The 21,032-nt window shown below is 39.7% G+C and overlaps 1 protein-coding gene across 5 annotated transcripts in view; it reads left to right on the forward strand.

Annotated features, from left to right (window-relative positions):
• LOC149321733 (transcription factor COE1) overlaps positions 1-21,032 on the forward strand; it is a 483,412-nt gene that overhangs the window by 377,912 nt on the left and 84,468 nt on the right. For all 5 annotated transcript variants that reach the window (XM_089527644.1, XM_089527686.1, XM_089527655.1 and 2 more), the window contains exon 10: positions 2,323-2,449. In XM_089527644.1, coding sequence (XP_089383770.1) covers positions 2,323-2,449 — 127 coding nt within the window. The remainder of the gene's footprint in view (positions 1-2,322; positions 2,450-21,032) is intronic.

Genomic DNA, 21,032 nt, shown 5'->3' on the forward strand with positions numbered 1-21,032 from the left:
AATATTGTCTGCTCAGAGTGGCAGTGATTTTTGAATGTTTCAGACACTTTTCCTGGCCTTTTGTTACCTGAGATGGTTTTAACTCTGTATGTAAGCTGGCCTCTGCCACCAAGCACTGATTCCTTCCAGTAACTGAGTCCACTTGGGCGGAGCAATCTTATCTCACATTAACAATGGAGTAGGATGCAGGGAGACAAGTCTTGTGGAACCACCACTACATTTTGGACCATGAGGTTTTGCTTGGGCAGGTGTGGGGCTGTTTTTTTCTTTCTCCCTTCTATTGACTTGCAGTGGAAGTGAATTAAGTAGGCTGGCATAGAGTTGCACTAGTTTTGGGGGGACATCATGGGACATGTCCTTCACATTCCCTTTCTCTATTGGAGTAAAACACCTAAATATATAGATTCAATATTGTATCACCAGAACAGCACTCAATGCTGCTTCCTAAAGCCGTTCAGCTTCATTGAGATGATAAAACTATTGCATTAGCTTCACTGCCAGGATAGACCCAGGATGTAACTTTCTCAAGGTGGGTCTTATTGCATTCACCCATCACCGGGCAGTATGCAGCTTGTATGCAACCCAAGCTTCTCCAGGCCTGTCCCACATCTTTTCAAGAATGTGAAAATCCAATTCTTGAAAAGCTACAAGAGAAGCCCAGGCTGTGTATGGGCTGCATACTGCCCGGTGATGAGTAAATGTGATAAGATCCACCTTAAGAAAGTTACATCTAGGGTCTATACTGGCAGCAAAGCTAATGCAATAATCTCCTGAGTTTTCATGGGCCATATAAACCAGCCTCTCCCTGTCCTCTTGGTAGGGAGACTGGATGAATCAGGGTCCAATCCCAAAGTTTGGTATGAACAGTCTGGACAATGTCTGGGCCCTTCAGTGCCAAGCCTGGACTATATCCTCTTAGCACAGATTTTAAGAAGTCCCCATTGCTCCAGATATTCCCATTCTGATGTCAGGCAGCTGTTTGCCATGTGTCCAGCTGAGCTGCCCAGGGCAGCTGTTACAGGTCATTTTGCTCTGAGGTCAGAATGAGGAACCCAACCATGCGATTGAGCCTGGATGCCAAGTTCTGACCTCAAAAGTGAGAAATTCACCATGGCAGCAGCCGTGCTGGGCAGCGCAATAGGAAGCATACGAGAACAGTGTCAGAACAGAGGACTAAAGTAAAATGTTGCCCCAGCTGTGGTGCCAGTTACTCTGGAGTATCCTAGCCAGTGCAGATAGCACCTAGGACTGTGACTAAGATTCTCTGTTTTATTTATCCTTGCATTTAGGTTTTCTTGTGTTTCGGTTCTTCTCATTATTTTAAACAGATGACCATTTAAAATACATATAATTTTCCCAAGCAAATGAATGATTGGAAGACTAGTTTCTTCAACACCCTAGTTATAATTTTGAGGAATACTGGAAAGGCAAAAGCAAATGGCTTATAATGATAACAAATCTAGTCAAATGATAAAATATGTGTAATCTTAGAGAAAAAATAACAGGAAATGATACAGAAAATCTCAATTTCCTTTTTTAAAAATATTTCAAGAAGTTATAAAATCAGTTTGAATAAAGATGGATTTTATGTGTGAACAGAAAAGTCATTTTATTTGAAAAAAATCATTATTACATTAAACTTATATTAATTATAATAACAAAACAGTTAGATGATTGTTCAGATTCATGTCAATTTGAGAGGATACAGATTTCAGAGGTAGAGACTTGGGTGGGCTTAATTCACCCATTGACTAAATGATGTTTAGACTTGCTTTGACACTATATATATACATATATACATATATATGTGTGTGTGTGTGTGTGTGTGTGATTAGCCTCCTTGGGTCCCTCTGGGGAAAAAGGCAGGATAAAAATGAAATGAAATGAATAAATATAATGAGAGAGAGAGAGAGAGAATGCAAATGTTACATTTTAGGAGTTTGGAATTCTGTATGTTTTCATTAGTTTGTTAAGGAAACCGTTATATGCTGGGACCTGAGTTATAATCTTCAGGGATGCATAAATATAAAACCTGCATGTTGAGGACATTCAAATGTTGCAGTGTGTCACAAGCAATTTTCATACCCAGAAAAGAAGTAAATGCCTGCTACGTATGAAAACAGAGTTAATATTATTGCTGGAAAGATGAGCGTTTGCAAATATTGTTGTCATTGGATTTTATATTGGTTACATCAAGAATATATTTAAATGCTGACAGGTTAATTATTTGTTTCAATGCTTTGTTTATGTGATCTCAGAATAATGTGTTATTAAATAAATATTCTGTATCTAACAGATTTCCTCCCTTTTTTTCCCTTCTAGCTTATTACACCTCATGCAATCAGAGTCCAAACACCGCCCCGGCACATCCCTGGTGTAGTTGAAGTTACATTGTCCTACAAATCTAAGCAGTTCTGTAAGGGTACACCTGGAAGATTCATCTACACTGGTAAGATGGGAAATTTTAACTCATAATATAATGGGGAAAGTCATGTTGCTTCTTTTAGACAGAGGTTCTAAATTAAAGCAGATTCTTCCACCACAGATTCCCCTCATAATCTCTTCTACCACATGATGATATTTGTGTGAGGGTTAGTCTTGTTAAACAGCTAAATATGTATTCAGTGGAATAGTTTTCTGGTTATGTGCTGGCTGGAAAAATTGCCTGTGAATTGGTCCTTTCTCCGTTGTAGTGTGATCCTTTCACAGGTTGAATGAGTAAGAAAAATCACATCAACTTGGCATGAAAAGGTATTCCAGCAGAAATAGGAAATGTTCTGAGCATTGTCTTAATTCATTGCAAATTTTGAACCAAACTAGCAGATTAGTTGTCTCAGTAGTCACCCAGCCAACACTGGAGGGCTTTGGAGATTCAGGTGATTAGGGAAGAAGAAGAATCGGGCTACACATTTTTGCCTCCAGTACAAAACTCCTAGCCAATAATGGACCTGAAGCAGTTGCATCAATTGAACCATTGATAATCCAGCTCTTCCCACAATCCCTGCAAAATGGTTGCTATCATATATTTACTTTAGAAAAAAGGTGAATGAGACATGATAGAAACATATAAGATTATGCATAATGCATTGGAAGCATTTCCATTTCTGTCATTAACACTAGAACCACAGAATGATGGGAGAATTAGAGCAGGTAAAATTAAGTACATAAACTGTGGAATTTAGTATCAAAAAGCTATCATGGTGGTTGCCAACCTAGACAGCTTTAAAGGGAGATTGAACACATTCGAGGAGGATGGGTCAACAGTGGCTGTGATGGATATATACCGTAGTTCCTTTAGTATCAGAGGCATTGGCTTCTGCATATTATTTGCTGGAAATCATGAGCAGAGTGAGGAGGTATGGTTGCAATCATACACTGTTACACGTGTATACTGTTGCATTCATGCCTGACCTGTGGGCTTCCATAGGCTGGCTGCTGTGTGAACACAGTGCTAGACTGGATGGGGTTTTGGTCTAACCCAGAAGGACTCTTCTTATGTTCTTATTCATTCAATTCTGGCTTGCTGGAGATGTATCTTAAACATTAATATTGTCTTGTTACTATCAACAAGAACAGTTTCTTTCAACAAATTTCTCTCAGCAAGACCAGAATATAGAAAGTGCAGTCAAATGGCTGTGTTCCATCCCTAGGAATGTCTATGGCTTTCCATAGAAATTAAAAGGTCATATAATTTCCAGAGGAAGGGATCTAGAGGATCTACAACATCATTGTTGTTAGTGTTGTTGTTGTTGTTATCCTGCCTTTTCCCCATTTCAGCACTCAGAGTGTCTTAACAACAATTAAAAACAAATATATATTAAAATTCACAGTGGTTGCAACCAAGACACTTTGAATTATGCCTAGAAATTATGAATGGGCAGCTAGTTGAGCTTTTACAACAAGGAAGGTGTGTGTTCCCTACAGCTAGCCCCAGTTAACAATCTAACTACAGCTTTTAGGACAAGCTTATGTTTCCAAACACTCTTCAAAGTCAGCCTTATGTAGAGCATGTCACTGTAATCCAAATGGACTATAACTAAGGCATGTGTCACCATGTCCAGATCTGACATTTGAAGAACTGGCACAGCTGGCTCACAAGCCTTAACTGTTCAAATGCACTCCAGGCCACCACCATAACCTAAGCTTCCAGGCTCAGCACTGAATCCAGGATCACACCCAAGCTGTGGGCCTGTGTCTTCAGGGAAAGTGTAACCCCATCCCTCACAGCCTGAATTCCTGTTACATGATTTGACTTTTGACTGACCAGGATCACATCTCTCTTGTCTGGATTAAGCCTCAATTTGTCCATTTATTGCTTTGTTGTTGTTTTCTGTTATTTTTAATGGGGCATTTCACCCACCCATGTACTTCTCATCTTGAGAAATGCCTCCAAGCCCTTTAAACAAAATGCAAGATTGGAGCAAGCTTGCCGATCAGTTTTAGTTAATTGAAAATTATAGGATTGACCCAAGAGGAAAATTTCGTTTGCACTCCAATCATTATTACAAATTAAGGAAAATTACTACAATTTCGTTTAGCTAAGGTTTCACACTGAGTTCACAAAATTAGCTCAGCCACCCTGACAAAGTCAGCACTTTGTTAGTGATCAGTAGAAGGCGGTGGGAATGATAGACTGTGGTGTGTACAAACGAAGCATAGAAAAAGCTATGATGCTTTACAGAACTAGGCCAAGTGGTTTTAATTAGGATTATTAGTTCATTGTAAATTTTGAAGAACAATCAAACTAGCAGATTAGTTAATTCTTCTAAAGCTAGAATTTCTTGTTATTCATTTTTCCCATGAGAACTTCTTTTAACTCTCACATAGCTCCCTTAAAACACACACACAAACACACACACAGCAAGAAGTCTCATTGTGAGCCTACAGGAAATAGACCAATTGGATGTTCTGATACTGTAACATTCCACAGCAGCATTCCAGTAGATGGGAGTTTTTCCACAGTGTTTGTCAGTGAATTCAGTGTTCTGGAACGTTTTACAAAACCACAGAGGCCAAATGTTTTCTCAGAGGAGTTTGGCTTCTTTTTTTGGCTGAAAACAGTGAGGCATCACTTGGTGTTTATTTACTCTGCAACTGAGAATGAGAAAAAGGGACAGATGAGGAAGGAAAAGAGGAGAGAAAACTAGGGTTTGTAGATGCTATGAGAGTCATTCAGGCATACTTTCCTCTCTGGTGAAAATGTCTTAACCATTAATGGCCCATTTTGTGGTCAGGTCTCATTTAGAAGAAATTATTTTTAATCAGCATTCAGCAAAATATCCCCCCAAGCCACCTGGCTGTAAACTGATCTTTTTTTCTCCCTTTGCTACTGGAGAGTCTACGAAAATGTTAGTGACCCATTAATTTTACTCCCCTCCTTTGTAATTGCCAACAACTTAGAAAATCATCTGTGAATGCAGGTTCCATCAAACAAGGAATATCTTTTATGCAAGAAAAACATTAATTTTTGAAAAATAATTTTATTACACTACTCTACTGAGAGAGGAGTCTCTTGTAATTCTCCTCGAACCATTTCATGACTAGTCATGTGGAAAACAAATATTCTCTAGAATTCTTTTGATGACATACACATGAAGAACCAGGGGTTACATGCACATACACGATGGTGTGGATTTTGCACAAGACACTATTTGATAACTCTTCATGAAGCACCTTAAACCATCTTCCTGATGCAGCTGCTTTGAGATGTCAGTTCAATAGCTGATTGACCAAATGTATGTCATAATTTGGACATTTCGTAATTCTCATGCCCTTTTTTTTCCTAGTATGGATAGCCAGACTGATTTCTTTTAAATGTCTGCAGTAGATTTTGCACTATTTTGACTCTTATGCTTTCAGTATCTAAGAAAAGTAGCATTTGCAAATCCCCCTTATCAATTTTCAACCCATTTTTCATTTCAGTGGATTTATTTTGATCTTGCACAGATAATTTTCCAAGACACAATTGAACACTGTCTTTGAAAAAATGTTATCTTGCTTACACCTTGCTTTATATCAGTGCCCAGTGGATCATGAAAAAGTGTGATAACCATTGTGCCATCTGTCCAAGCGTCCTGAATAATTTTGACATATGAGGAAGAGATGCACCATGAGGCAAGCGTACTTAAAGCTGTGTTTTGCTCTACTGAATTGAAATCTTTCCTCAAGTCAGTGAACAGCAGGGAGAACAGGAACATAAATTATTTTCATCAACCTGAGGTCATGAACAAAATATGATCCATTGTAGAGAAGCACTTGTGAAAAGTGGTCTGTTCCCTTCTATGCCTCCATCACAGATGTCTTTGATATTTGTATATAGACTATTTTTGTAGTGATCCCATAGAGATCAGATCCCCCTCCTCCTCCTCCTCCTCCTCCTCCTCCTCCTCATTCTTCTTCTTCTGTACATCAGGGTACTAGTCATGTTGTTCTATTAAAAGTATGCCAGAATGGGTAAATAAATCATTGTACCAGTAATTTTGCTGCCCTTCTTTGGGTGTTGTTCAGAAGGATGTTTATATTATAAACATACTCACATAGCCTTCTGACAGGAACCCCTTTGTGAATAGATTTGGCCTGTCATAAAAGTCACTGTAGCGAAAGAGAACTGTTTTTCAGATAAAGCTGACAGACTCTTCTTAAGGAGATACTGGCAGGTATGCTTTGGAATCTGACTGACTGAAGGTGAGACAGTCTAGTCTAAGGATCACTGGGATGAGACCAATGGCATTTTATGGCAGTGGGTTGGCTTTTAATCAAATAGATTTGTGTGGCAGTGATTATTCAGTGGCATTAGATGGAAGAGGTGGACTTTAGGATAACTGTGGCACGTGGGGAGGGGTAACAATGATCAGGGGTTGGGAGATGACAGACAAGGGTGAAGCAGGAAGATTGTTCTCCATATACCTTTCCTGACTGGAGAACAATGGGGCTGGGGAGGCTTTGGGGGGTCCTTAGATGGGAAAAAGGAAGCAAGGAGGGCATATGTGTATATTGGTGAGGGAAATACAAGAAAGAAAGACTGAAAGAAAGACTGAAAGAAAGAAAGACCAAGCAAGCTAGGAGGATATTAATTTTTTGTGCTATGGGAACCATGATGTTTGTATGTGACACACACCAAGTGACACTCCAGAAGAGGGGTGACACCCATTTGGGCCCTCCTTCTGCTGTGGAGTGAGGAGGGGTGAGTGAGCCCCTCCTGGCTTTTCTGCACCAGTGGTGGCCTCCTCCACAGCCCTCCCAACCTCATTGCTGCAGCATCACCTTACTCATGAGGAGAATGGTGTCATGGCAGCAGCAAAGGATAGGGAGATAGTGTGCCCTTTTGACCATCATTCTCCCCAGAAGTGCTGCTGCCACCACCTTGGGAAGTCTCAGCTCCTGCACCAGGTGAATTTCAAACACCAGTGATACTGCATCTGAGTTCATGAAGGTCCCAGATGCACCTGAGAATAAAACTTCTGGGTAGTTAGAAGCCTGTTTTTCACTTTGAAGCCCTCTCAGGTGACTCAGATTAGTAGTAATAGTAATTGCTGTTGTTTTTCAGTTTACATTTTTAAAAACGACCACTATGACAAGCACTTCCTTGGTGCTAAGGACACTGTATTTATGGACATTGGGATGTTCTTTTTTTTCCCCTTTCCTTTTTTTGCTCTGCACATGGGTCTAATATGGAAAGTAAGAGAAAGCTTTCACATATTGGAGGTGCTTCACATTTCAATGGAAATATTTATCAACAGTCTCACATCTTCTAAACCACGCTGAGAAAGTGTTTGTTCCAGGAGAGGATTCTCGCAGGTTTATTGTAATATTTTCCAGAGAATTTTTTTCTGTTTTCTCATCAATGGTTTCTTAGTGCTCCAAAGATAGGCAACCAATAAAATGTTTAGCTTTCTTTTTAAAAAAGAAGAGAAAAGAAAGAAAGTACTGTTGGTGGCTGTAATAATAAGAAACAGACAGGCAATTCCATACCATTTCACCTCACCAAAACAACTTCCCCTCTGCAGCACCAGCTGCTTAATCCTTATTCCAACTAACCTTGACCAAAGCAGCATGGGTACTCAGTTCTGAAACATGATTAAACTGAAGTGGCTTTTGTAATAACACACATCCTTTTAGTTTTACAATGCATCACTTAGAGACAGGGAGAAATATGTTTGGCTTGCATTCTAATTCAAACTTACCTGATTAGCACTTTTGGAACCAATGTTAATATTTAAATATTTATTGTTTACTACAGTAATTACTGTATTTCAATAATGTGTGCAATAATGCAAATGTCTTCACGAAATGCATATATTAGAGACAATGATATGCAAAATATATTGGGGGAATTGTTTGCCCAAAGGCACATAATAGGCAACATATATACAAAAATAAAATATTATCAAAAATTAATACAAAAAGTACTAGTATATATTTTAGGTGGACTGTTTATTAAAAAATGCCTTTGATCTGGAGACAAGAGGAGACCAACCTGAATTTGGGCATATGAGAAACTGAACGCAACCAAAATGACAAATCGGCTGATCCTTATTCCCACCCCAGTTGTTATTGTTCTTCTTGTTATTATATTATAAATGCTTAATAGCTGATTACTTTGAATGAAGACTAAAAACCAGTGTCACTGGAAAAAAATGGGAAAATGTCCCTTACTATCAATAAAACATCTCCAAGAATAATAGAGTACATTATGTTAGAAAGCTGTGAATACTTTTTGTTTTAGACAAAAACGTCCAACAGACACTGGCCATAGAACTTTCCTGGAGGAGCTACAAAGGCCTAGTAGAGTATTCTCTCTAGGAATCTCTAGCTACAGTACTTCAGTGCAACTTTTAGTTAAAGTTGACCATAGAGTTGCACTGGAGGGTCTAGATATTGCTAGAGAGAACATATTCACCAAATCCATGAATAATCAAAGCCGCAAATATGGAGGGATGAGTGTAGTTTTGAAGGTAAGGTTGAAAGCAGTGCTGCCCCTAGCTTTTGTTTTATTTTTCTTGTGCACAAAAATAAAGAACTTAAATCATATTGTTTAGATTTTCTAATTATCAGTACTAGCTATTGTTGTGGCAGTGATTTTTTAGATAGCCTAATGAAATGAAGTACTCAAATTTCTTATAAACTCTGTTAATAACCATGGATTAAAATACCTCTTTATACAAAGGGGTAGTAGTGAAATAATGCCATATAGCAAAAACCTCTAAATGTTCCCAAATATTGGTGAAATTCTTCCTTCCTTTCCTTTTTGTACAGATCTGGTTGTGCATTTCCTCAGTCACACATACCACCCACCATACTTCCCTTACCTCTCCTTGATTGTTCTGTCAGCTTCTCTGGGGCTAGGGTTGCTTTTTTACATATCTTCTTTAGCATAAAATTTGAAGCATACTCTGAAGCTGGCTTACATACAGCTGTACAATACAATCCATAAAAATACAATATTACTAAAATAGGACATAATAGCATAAAAAGAGGTACCATGGGTGAGTATCTTTACCTCTTTTTTAAAACGGAGGATCTAGGGATCACCCCTGCCTCATGGAGAATACTACCCAATCTAGAGAAGATTAATCTCCCATCACCTTCACCTCCGTCATGTATGGATAGAACTTAAAGTTATCCATCTAACCCAAATATTGGTACAGCACTTTCACTGGCTCTTGTGCATGCAGTGTAATACAGCTCATTATAGTTTGCTATCAACATATTGATGATGCTCAACTCTACAACTCTGAATGGTAAATTCTCATCAAAAACATACTAAAATTAAGTTTTAAGCCATCCCTCAGCAAAAACTAAGTGTATGCAAGCACTGGTGCCCCAGTGCCACCTTCTGGAATTGGCTGTACAGACCATCCAGGTAGATACTTATTTACTACAGCAAGTAGAAATGCAACTAACTTATTCAGATAAAATATTGTAAGAAGCCTGAAAACACACACAGACACACAAACACACATCAGTTTTTGTTTCCTTGTAACTAGAATTGCTGTTGGATGAATTAAATGCTATCAGTACAGTGCAGAACAGAAAAATTAAAAATATACTAAAAATTTACCTTGTACTTACATGGCATCTGCAAAATTAATACAATCACAGCTACTGTTAGATATTAAAGCCTAGAATGAATTGTACATATTATTTTGGATACTTAACTCCCACATTTCCCAACAAATTAGGGTCCCCGCCCCCCGCCCCCCAGTTATACAACGAAGCATCAGGCAAAACAAGTTTAAGAACACTTAAAATATAAAACTTTATTATTATTGTAAGTCTACATATGCCCGAGGTTCTATAACCTTGACTTTTCCTGTTCTGCCTTAAGTGAATAAATGATAAGTCCAAAAGAGAAATTAATCAACAAAATCCCTGTCCAAAGAAAACATATTGACTACAGCCAAGCAAATAACAGCCCATAAGCAATGGCCCAATTCATCATTTATGTAATAGAGGATTGAAAGTATTTTTCTACCTATGAAACCAAGGGAGGGGGGTGGGGTGGGGTGAAGGCTGATAAGTGCCCAATCTAAGTAGTGTGATTTGGTTATTGAGGGACTTGGACCATTTGTCATGTACCTTTAATCTTTAAAATGTGTTACCATTTTTAAACTATAAATTTGCAGTAAAGGATTAGGAGACTATTTACAATAAAAGGGTAAAGTAGACTTTATATGCCTTTCTGGCAATGTTCATGCAATCCCATGAACCCTTGGATCATCTAGCCTATTTAATATGACATGACAGTTATCTGACCTTTGCAGCCTATAAAGCATTTTTCTTTGCATCTTCCACAATAAATTAACCCATGGGGTTACTGGGATTTTTCTTGCTAATCCTCTGTTTGGTCTTACTAGGGTTTTATATCTGGTCTTTATTTTAGACAGCTGTTGATTGTTGTAGGATTTACAAACAGCATCCAAGGAAACAGGCTGATTTTGAATTAGGTCCCCTATAGATGATGACTTCCAAAAAAATATATTGACAGCCTGTAATTAAAACAGAAAGACTGCAATCCTAAAGTGGGTGCAAAGAGGTGACCCCACATGAAAGGCTTTGGCATTTTGAAAACCCTGTCCAGCTCCTGCAGTAGAGCAGAGGAGAGAATGTGAACCTAATTGTTGTTTGTTGCATTACATAGGGACTGCATCTGCAAAAATAATCCAGTTTACTACCACTTTAACTACCATAACTCTGTGCTATGGAATCTTGCCCCTTTGCAAGCTAGATTTCCTATCTGGGTCAGAGAAAGCACTATGGGGAAGCCTTTGCTTCCTGGGAGGGGTCTGAGAGGAGCTTTGCCATTGGATCTGTCTCTATCTGAGGGCAGATGTTCGTGAAAAATAATTTGGAGAGGGAGCTGTGCTCCCTCTTTGGTTGCTGAGGTGTGTTTTCATGACCACAGGACAGAGCCTTAATATGTAAATCATTTTCAAAAATAGCAAATTCTGTTAATACTACCAGTACTACCATGAATGAACAATTCTCATCAACTGAACAAGAATATTTTCTGTGGTCAAAAATGTTATAATCAGTGCTCCCCCCAAAAAGTAACCATGCTAGGGATCCCATCCAAATCATGAACAAATACAATAACATCCAAAATCCACAAAACAGTAATACCTTTATTGGCCTACCAAAATGCATAAAATACATGATGCAAGCTTTCAAAGTTCCACTGGCTTCTTCATCAGGCAAAGGTGTTGAAAATCATGCAGAAAGAGGAAAAAACGATGTTAGAGCCAAAGGCCTACATTTTGTCAAGATTCAGAGACATGTGGCCTCTGGGAAACTAGAGTCATAGTCCAGGAATTAAAATTTAAATTCTTTTAGGAACAGAAAAAGAAAATTCCTTTGAGATTCTCTGTCCTACCTGTCCCTTTCTTAGACAGAGAACTTGAATTTCTCAAGAAGCTTTTGTGCTGTTGCAGTCACAATACTTTTAGGTGATGTTTAGTAAAACAGCAAATGCAGTTGCAATTAAGAAAAGTTTTATCTTTGTTTGATGTAGAAACCTGAAATAGTTAAGTCCCAATCCTTTGGGATACAGAAAATTGATCTTCCAAATAAATCGTATTCCTCTTTTGAATGGTTCTCTGAATAAAAAAGTTTAGAAAAAAACTGCTACAGATAATACTTTGAGCTGATTTTGCTCATTAATTAGGTTCCTTCTTTTTCTATGCTATGGTGTGAACATTTACTTCATGAATAAGGATTTGTTTATCTTCTTGAATGAATGAGTGAATTAATATGAGGCTGATATTTGAGGTTTCATACTCAGCTATGGAACTCAGATTGTCTAAAGAAAGTCAAACTGCTTAGTTCAAACATCATACCAAATTTTGATTCGCACTATCCATAGAATCCATGTTTATGTGTTTGGATTAATAAATTATACTGAGTCATGATTAGGGATGTATAACCATTGTTTGATGTTACATCAGAATTGACATACCATGATTTGAGACGTGACTGGCAAACCAGAATTGAAAACTGATTTAGTTTTTATATATATGGTTTATTGACAGCTAGCATATTTCAATTCTAGTTTGCTATTGTTGTGACCATACTTTTGTCAATTTAGGTTGCAAATGACAGTTATGTTTGCTTAACAGTCTCCCCCCCCCCCCGCCCCCGCCCCCAAGCCTCTTGTGCTTTGGTTAACTGAATGGCAAGCATAGATTCAACAAGTATTTGCTGACAAAATTTCCCAGGCAAGCAATACAAGGGTGGGCAAACGTTTACTGGCCAAATGATTTTTTTGTCTTGTAGCTATTAATAGCAGAGGAGCTATGGCAGAAGGTAAATTCATTTGCCATAAACAATTAAAAATGAACCTGGAATTACTTGGTACTGAATTTAATATCATCTAATACACCCAGGATTGAATCTGTGTGGTGATCTTGCCTTGGTCCAGGCCTCGGAGGTGGAGAACTGCTGGACCTGATCCCATTCCCCACCACCACTCCCTTCTCCTTTTGTGTCGTGTCTTCTTAGATTGTAAGCCTGAGGGCAGGGAACCATCTAACTAAAAGATTGTTTGTACAGCACTGTGTAAATTTACAGCGCTATATAAATAAAGGTTAATAATAATAATCATCATCATCTGTAGGGAGCAACAAATGTGTCTCTCTCCACAATTTGGTGTATAATGCATTAAACTTTACATGTCTTCAGAGATATATTAAACTAGTGGACTTTGGGGCCTTTCCATAATAGCTGCTTGCAAGTTTGCTTAGTCCAAAAATGAGATTAATAGTTCAAAAATGTGATTCATAAATGAAACAGAGGTTTAAAGTCTACAGGACTTTCTTTAAACAGGAGAAGGTCTTTCTTTAGCAAGGAGGAATAACAAAGGACTATGACGATGTTTTAAATGTAACTGCTTGTTGTTCCTTTACTCTTCCAGCACTTTAACCCAAGCAACATAATCTTTCACTTTTTTCCGGTGATCGTAAATCATGGTTAACCTCCTGGCATGAAGAGCTGCTACTTTGAACTGCTTGTTCATTTGCACCTGGGCTTGGTTCTGGTGGTTACCAGCTGGAAAACCTGACTTTCAGCAAGTGTAAGGTTAATAAAAGAAACTAAAAAAAAAAAAAAAAAAAAAAACTATGAATTTTCCCCACCCCATATATTTTATAGAAAAGAAACTGAACATGAAGAAATAGTGTTCAAAAATCATACTTAAGCTTTTTTCTTTAAATCAAATCATAGGGACTTCCAACTCAAATTTCAAGAAAGAAAAAATGTAAAATTACCCTTTAGCGCTTGAGCTACGTCCCTGAAACTCAAAAAAGCAAGTAGAAGGCTTTTTTTTGTTGTTGCTGGAATTAGTGATCATTCCTCTGTGTTTTTTTAACTGATGTGGGATTCTCTGAGCACATTTTTTGGAAGTATGCCTCACTGAAAACAATAGATTTACATCTAAGTAAACATGTATAGGACTGGACTGCAATTGCACAATACTCAGCCAAGAAGTTGTGGGGCTATGTAAAGGGCAGCCTGCACCCACCCCTTTTAAAGCCAGATTGGGACCATGGCACCTGCATGCCATGGTCCCAATCTGGCCTTTGCAGGGTGCAAAAAGGAGCCACAAAGAGCAGGTGCAAAAAGAGCTCCTTTTTGCACCCTGCAAAGGGCGTGATAACTGAGGCTTTACAGCACTACTTCAGTGCTGTGTCATGTGGACACAGTACCTGAGGAGCGCTGTGACACAGTGTGCTGTGTGGTGCAGCATGTGGCACCACACATACCGGGGCATGGGGCATGCATCATATGGATGCTATGCCCTGATTCTGCCCCCAACCCGGCCAGTATACACAGCCCCTGTTATGTTTTAATCAGTCAGTAAGTGCTCTCTGGTGCAAATTAGATAAATACCCCCTTTAGGGAACTTAGAAAGTGTGTGTGGGAGGTGGAGTGGGGTGGGAGAGTTGTGTTAACTTAAGAAATGGAGCAATTATAAGAACGTTAAGGTAGTGGTCTGAACTTTTAAATGTAAGGTAATTGAGGATTTTAGTAGTTATTTTTTTAAATGACTTGCTTGTACTTAAGGTTGTAGCTTAGTAGATGTTAGTTGCCCAGCTACATTCATGAAGGCTAGGAATATTATGGCAAAGAATTGTTCCCATGGAAATTCTGTTCCAGGAACGTGGCCACATTCTTGAAAGCAACCATGTTGCTACTTGAAGTGGGAGCAGTGCAGTTTTTAAAAATAAATAAATAAACAAATAATAAAAAGACAGTGATGAGCAAATTTACAGTAAGACCTCAACATTCAACCTCTGATATGCTAAGAAGGCCACATATTCAGGTTTCTTCTAGGTTTTATTGATAGCACAAATGATTTATAAAAGCTGGTCTTTATCTATTATAATTTATAAAATGGCCTAAAATAATTTACTTCTGGTAGAACTTACCCAAAGAAGAAATAATGAAGAGAGTCTTCTGAGCTCCTACAGTACATTTCTTACTCACCTTACAAACCAAGTCAATCCCAAACACATTCTGATTTTTTCCCAGTTTTCTAGAGCAGATAGGACGGCATTCTGGCAGGCTAGATCCACAATATCTTTCTTTTTTCCAGAGTAATTTGTTGGATTAAACTAGATTTAATAGTTGAATTTTTAAAAGTACATTAATACATCATTGCCAGTGTCATCCTGGCAGGTATTCCACACACACCCAGTAGTCATATACCCTCACAGGTGATGTATTCAGGTTGCCTGCCCTCTTTGTGGCTTGCAATTAACCTTAGAACTTCAGCCCTTTCTTGGTGGCATGGGTTAGAGTTCATAAATGAGTTACAAAGTATAGAAAAGGTTGCTGTTGCAAACAAAACAGCAAACTTGATACTTAAGAAATAGGGTGACTGCAGGGATCATCTTTTGGCACAACTATTGCCAGAGTAGAAATGAATTTTTTTCAAACTTGAAGTCAGCTTCTTTATAAATGCCCTTACATATATAATGTACTCATTCTATAAACAGAGTGAAAGTTCACGGAAACTTTGCAGAGCAAGGGCAAGGAGAGATCCAAGGACAAGAAAACAGATTTATAAACACAACTCTCTCTTTGCTTGCTAAGTTAGGGGTTATACATACAGCCCCAAAGGGGCAGCCTCCAGCCACCCCTTTCCTAACCAGATCAGGGCCATGGCAACCTCACGCCACGGTCCCGATTTGGCCTTTCCAGGGCATGAAAAGGAGCCACAAAAAGTGAGTACTTTTTGTGCCCTGGGAAGGGTGCAATAACTGCGGTGGCACGGCTATGCGGTGCTCCTTTGGCGCTGCATTGTATGCACTGAAGAAAGGCTGAGCGCAGTGACATCACACACTCTGGGGTCGGAGTTGGGGCATGCATCATGAGAACGCTACACCCTGACTCCACCCCCATGCCGGCCCAAAGTGCTGGTCTGTATAGGGTCTTACTTTGTAAGGAATCTGTTAACCAGCCTTTTAGCAGGTTCTTTCTTGTTTGCAGCAGCTGCTGGGCACCCAGACTTGGAGAGCAGGGAAGTCAGAAACAGGCTCCATTCCTTGCCAGCCAAGGTTAAGATATTAATTTTTGTTATAAAATAGTCTCAGTCTAATTTGTAATGTTAAAATGGTAACTCTCTCATCATGTTAAAAAGAAACCTAGTTCTCTTCCTGGCTTTAGCACCTATGATACAAGCAGAGGCCAAAGTGACAGCCTATGAAAGTGATGCGGAACCAATTCTAAAACAATTGCACCACGCTGGCTCTCCTATATTACTTTAGAAGATCTTTATGTTATGCTATGTTATGTTAGAAAATCCTTATGTCAAACAGGATTGGAATAGGTAGCCACCATACAATTGGTATGGTTTTCAGTATAATACCCAAATCACTGGGTAATTAACTTACATTGCTTCCTCTCCAAGGGGTCTGTGGAAAGGTTCCATTAATGTCTAAAGAAGACAGTTTTTGTTAAGACACACTAAGAGTACTGCAGCAGATGAGTTAACATGATTTGATTTGCAGACACTTTAAACACTTAGCAGGAGACAGCTCTAGAAGCTAATTAAATCATTCTAAGGTGCCCAGAATTATCTGCTTTGTAAGAAACAATTTCAGTGAATCATGCTGGCCCTTTAACTGAGATCATGCACAGAGATGGTGGAGAGGCAAATTTTGTGGGAATTAAATATCAGATGCATGTGTATCTCAGTTCTCTCCTTTAAATACAGGATCATTTGAAGCTCATGCAATGAGATTTTAAAAAGCTATTTGCATGTATAGAGGCCAATTCTATATTTCAGCATTGCTTAGTGAACATATTCCTGATCATGTTTTTATAAACCTACCTCTTTCACCCTGGTATAGTGCCTGAGTTGTTAAAAGGGGAGAAAAAGCCATGTTGGTACACTGACTACCTTTCAGATACTGCATCTTATTTAGTGTACCGGAATTCCCAGTTTAAAGTAATCACAAAATTTATGGAGAAACGGATAAAAAAAGGTTGTAAAATATCGATTTGGGGAAAATAATAACACAACTCATCTATAATAAGAAGAAAAATGAAGCAATAATTCAGGAGGTATTGAGCGGCCTGCTGCTGGTAGTATTGATCTGGCTCTTTAGTGTGTGAAATCGCACCTGAGATTGGAACTGCATTCCTTCGCTCATTATTTCAGAGATAGTATTGCTTCGTTACATGGGCTTTGCAGAGCTAGGATTGTTAGAGAGAGAGGAACCCCCACTCAAAATAATTACAAAATAGTATGGCTTTCAAACCACAGTGCCGTGATGTGAAATACCAGTAGTTGTGATTACATAAATGCATCTTTTTCTTGCCTGGTCTTACTGAATTTTTAGGAAGGTTACACAAGGATTCATTTGTTTAGCAAACCAATAGTTCTTATCCCATTGTCCCCTTACAATCACCAGTTCAGCTGCTATCTTCTTTCTTGGGCAACTATTTCTGTATTTTTCCTCCCTGCTGAATTTTTCTCTTTCCCATTACTGGTGTTGGAATCGGGATTATATAGCAAAGTATGGGATGAAACAGTCAAAATATCTGGTGAACTGGATGAATATCGTTCAGACAACAGCAAGCCTTTAGTATACCGGGAAGCTGCATGGCTGACCGCACGTGCTGCAGATCCACAGCATATTGGTGGTGCAGTGTTTACACATGCTGCGCTGAAGAAAAGCTGGAAAAAAAATACTGCAACAGCGGTGGCAAAACCACCCTTTCCCCAGCACAAAAAGGAGCAGCTTTATGCTGCTCCTTTTTGTGCTGGGGGAAGACGAGCTTGGGGTTGTAGCATGCAGTTGCTGCAGCCCCAACCCGTCGAGCAAAGGGACAGCAGCAAGCCACTCCTTACCTGCCATTTGTTTCGCAACTATGGTTACTATCATTATGGCCTTATACAAAAGATTATCACAGTAGTGTTATCATTTCATAGAATCATAGAATCATAGAGTTGGAAGAGACCGCAAGGGCCATCTAGTCCAACCCCCTGCCATGCAGGAAATTCAAATGAAAGCATTCCCAACAGATGGCCATTTAGCCTCTGCTTAAAGACCTTGAAGGAAGGATACTCCACTACACTCCAAGGGAGTGTGTTCCACTGTCGAACAGCCCTTACTGTCAGGAAATTCTTCCTAATGTTGAGGTGGAATCTCTTTTCCTGTAGCTTGCATCCATTGTTCCGGGTCCTGTTCTCTGGAGCAGCAGAAAACAAGCTTGCTCCCTCCTCAATATGACATCCTTTCAAATATTTAAACAGCTCATTGGTTCTGGAATTTACTTGCACAAGAGACCCTGTTGATCTCCTCTCTACTCTCTCCCTGGTACTTGGTCCCTGTTCTGACCTGGGACCGGTGATCAGTGTGCACTCCTTATCTTGCCACACCATCACCTCACCACGTCTGACATGGAAAAAGGGTTCCTGGCCACATGGGTGCAGCCAGGTGTCCCATTTCCATGTCAGACTGAGTGATGGGGGGGGGGGCTCGTGAGTGAAAGTGATGGCACAGCAAGGTAAGGAGCATTTGGGGGTTGGTATCTGAACAGCTTGGTTTTGTTGCAGAGGTACCTAGTAACTGTGCAAAACCAGGGGTTATTTACCCCATGGTAAATGCTATTTACCCCAGGGTCAGGCTGGATCCTCCAGATCCATGTCTGGACAGGCAGTATTGGGCCTGATCCTGCTCCAGGGGTTTTGAACAGAAAAGAAAATTCTGTAAATTAAAGGACTTTGAATAGGAAAATAAAACAGGTAGATTGTTAGCAAATAAATTGAAAAAAGAAAAAGATTGATTATGGAAATCATTCAAGATGAGAAGTACACAAATCAAGAGCACATGAACAAAAATATTCTTTAACTATTACACAGAATTTTACAAAGGGAGCCTGGGCCTTTTGGTCAATGCAGATAACCCTTAAGATTCAGTTTAAAACTAAGGTGCCATTGCTGGCTTGACCCATGTTGTGCAAGAGGACCGGGGGGTGGGGAGAGATTTCAAACTGGGAAGAGAGTGAAGGAATAATAATAATAATAATAATAATAATAATAATAATTATTATTATTATTATTATTATTATTATTATTATTTATATGTCCCGCCTCTTCCAAGGATCAAAGCGGGATTACATCATTAAAATTATTCAATACAATTAAGCAATAAATAAAATACCAACACTGAATTATACATCCCTATTAGTTCCTTAAAATCTCCAGACATCAGTTCATAAACCATCATACCTGGGGGGGGGTTCTTAATCATCGTCTCTATACCAAATCCAATGGGAAAGCCCGCTGGAAGAGATCTGTCTTTACTGCCTTCTTAAAGGCAACAAAGGTGGTGATAAGACGGATCTCCTCCGGCAGACTGTTCCGTCATTTAGGAGCTGCAGCACTAAATGCTCTATGGGAAGTTGTGGTTAATCGAGTATTACAATGTTCCAACACATTCTTCCCCGATGTTCTGAGTGGGCAGGGAGGATTATGGAGAGGTGTTCCCGCAAGTAACTTGGGCCCGAGCCATGTAGGGCTTTAAAGGTAATGACCAACACCTTGTATTGTGCCCAGAAGCTAATTGGCAGCCAGTGTAGAGATTTTAACACTGGTGTTATGTGGTCAAACCTAGAAGTACCAGTGACCAATCTGGCTGCTGCATTTTGGATCAGTTGAAGCTTCTGAACTTGGTACAAGGTTAGCCCCAAGTAGAGCGCATTACAGAAATCTAAACGAGAGATTACCAGTGTGTGTACTACTGCTTCAAGGTCCTTTTTGTCCAGGTAGGGGCACAGTTGGTGTATCAACCGAAGTTTGTACCAAGCACTGCTGGGCATCGCATCCACTAGAGATGACAACTGTAGTGATGGATCCAGGAGTACTCCCAAACTGCAAACTTCAACCTTTAGGGAAAGTGTGACCCTGTCCAGGACTGGTTGACAAATCTCCATCCCTGGATCTAGGGTACCTATTGCAAGTACCTATGTTTTCTCTGGATTCAACTTGAGTTTGTTTTCCCTCATCCATCCCTTTACTAACCCAAGACAGGCATCCAGAGGAGAGGTGCTATCCTTAGTCACTGTAGTAGTCGGAGACATAGAGAAATAGATCTGGGTGTCATCAGCGTACTGATGACACCCAGATGATCTCGCACAGTGGCTTCATGTAAATGTTAAACAGCATGGGGGACAGAATGGCGCCCTGAGGAACACCAGATGTCAGCTTCCTTTTTGAAGAGCAACTGTCCCCCAGCATCACTATCTGGAATCTACCCAAGAAGTAGGAACGGAACCACTGCAAAGCAGAGCCTTCAATTCCCAACTCCCTCAGGTATTCCAGAAGGATACCATGGTCAATGGTATCGAAGGCCACTGAGATGTCCAAGAGCACCAACAGGGTGGGAGGCAATTGGGTTAACTCTTTAACCACCCTAAACAGCTCTGCTGGACGAGACTCTGTAGACGCAGTATGTTCAGCAAAGAAAGAATCCTTTACTGCATCTATTGCCACTCCACAGGAATCTAAATAGTCTCTATGGTGTGTCTTGTCAGCTAAGCATTGATGCTTCCATCAGTGGCGCTCTAGTTGTTGCGTAGTCTGTTTCATTTTACCAAGGTCTTCTGTGTACCATGGTTTTTTATTTGAAGCGGGCCGGAAAGGACACTCAGGAGCGATACTGTCTATAGCCCTGGTAAGATCGTTATTCCAGGTATCAACCAAGGCATCAACAGAATCGCCATCATTCCCAGCCATAAAACCCTCTAGGGCTTCCTGGAACCTTTTAGGTTCCATCAGCCTTTGAGGGCAGAACATTCTAATGGGTCCTCCACCCCTGAGGGGGGTCTGGATAGTGGTTTTTAGTCCCACCTTGACCAGAAAATGGATCCGGCCATAACAGGACCGAGGTTTGAATTACCTCCGCCCATGGATGTTCCTGATCAGTACTAAAGACCACATCGAGTGTATTACCGGCACAATGTGTTGGATCTGAGACTAATTGGGACAGGCCCATGGTGGTCATGGAAACCATGAACTCCCGAGCTGC

Source organism: Sceloporus occidentalis, unplaced genomic scaffold (genome assembly GCF_023333645.1).
Source record: "Sceloporus occidentalis isolate IW3139 unplaced genomic scaffold, rSceOcc1.0.p SCAF_1, whole genome shotgun sequence".
In the NCBI taxonomy this organism is placed as follows: Eukaryota; Metazoa; Chordata; class Lepidosauria; order Squamata; family Phrynosomatidae; genus Sceloporus; species Sceloporus occidentalis.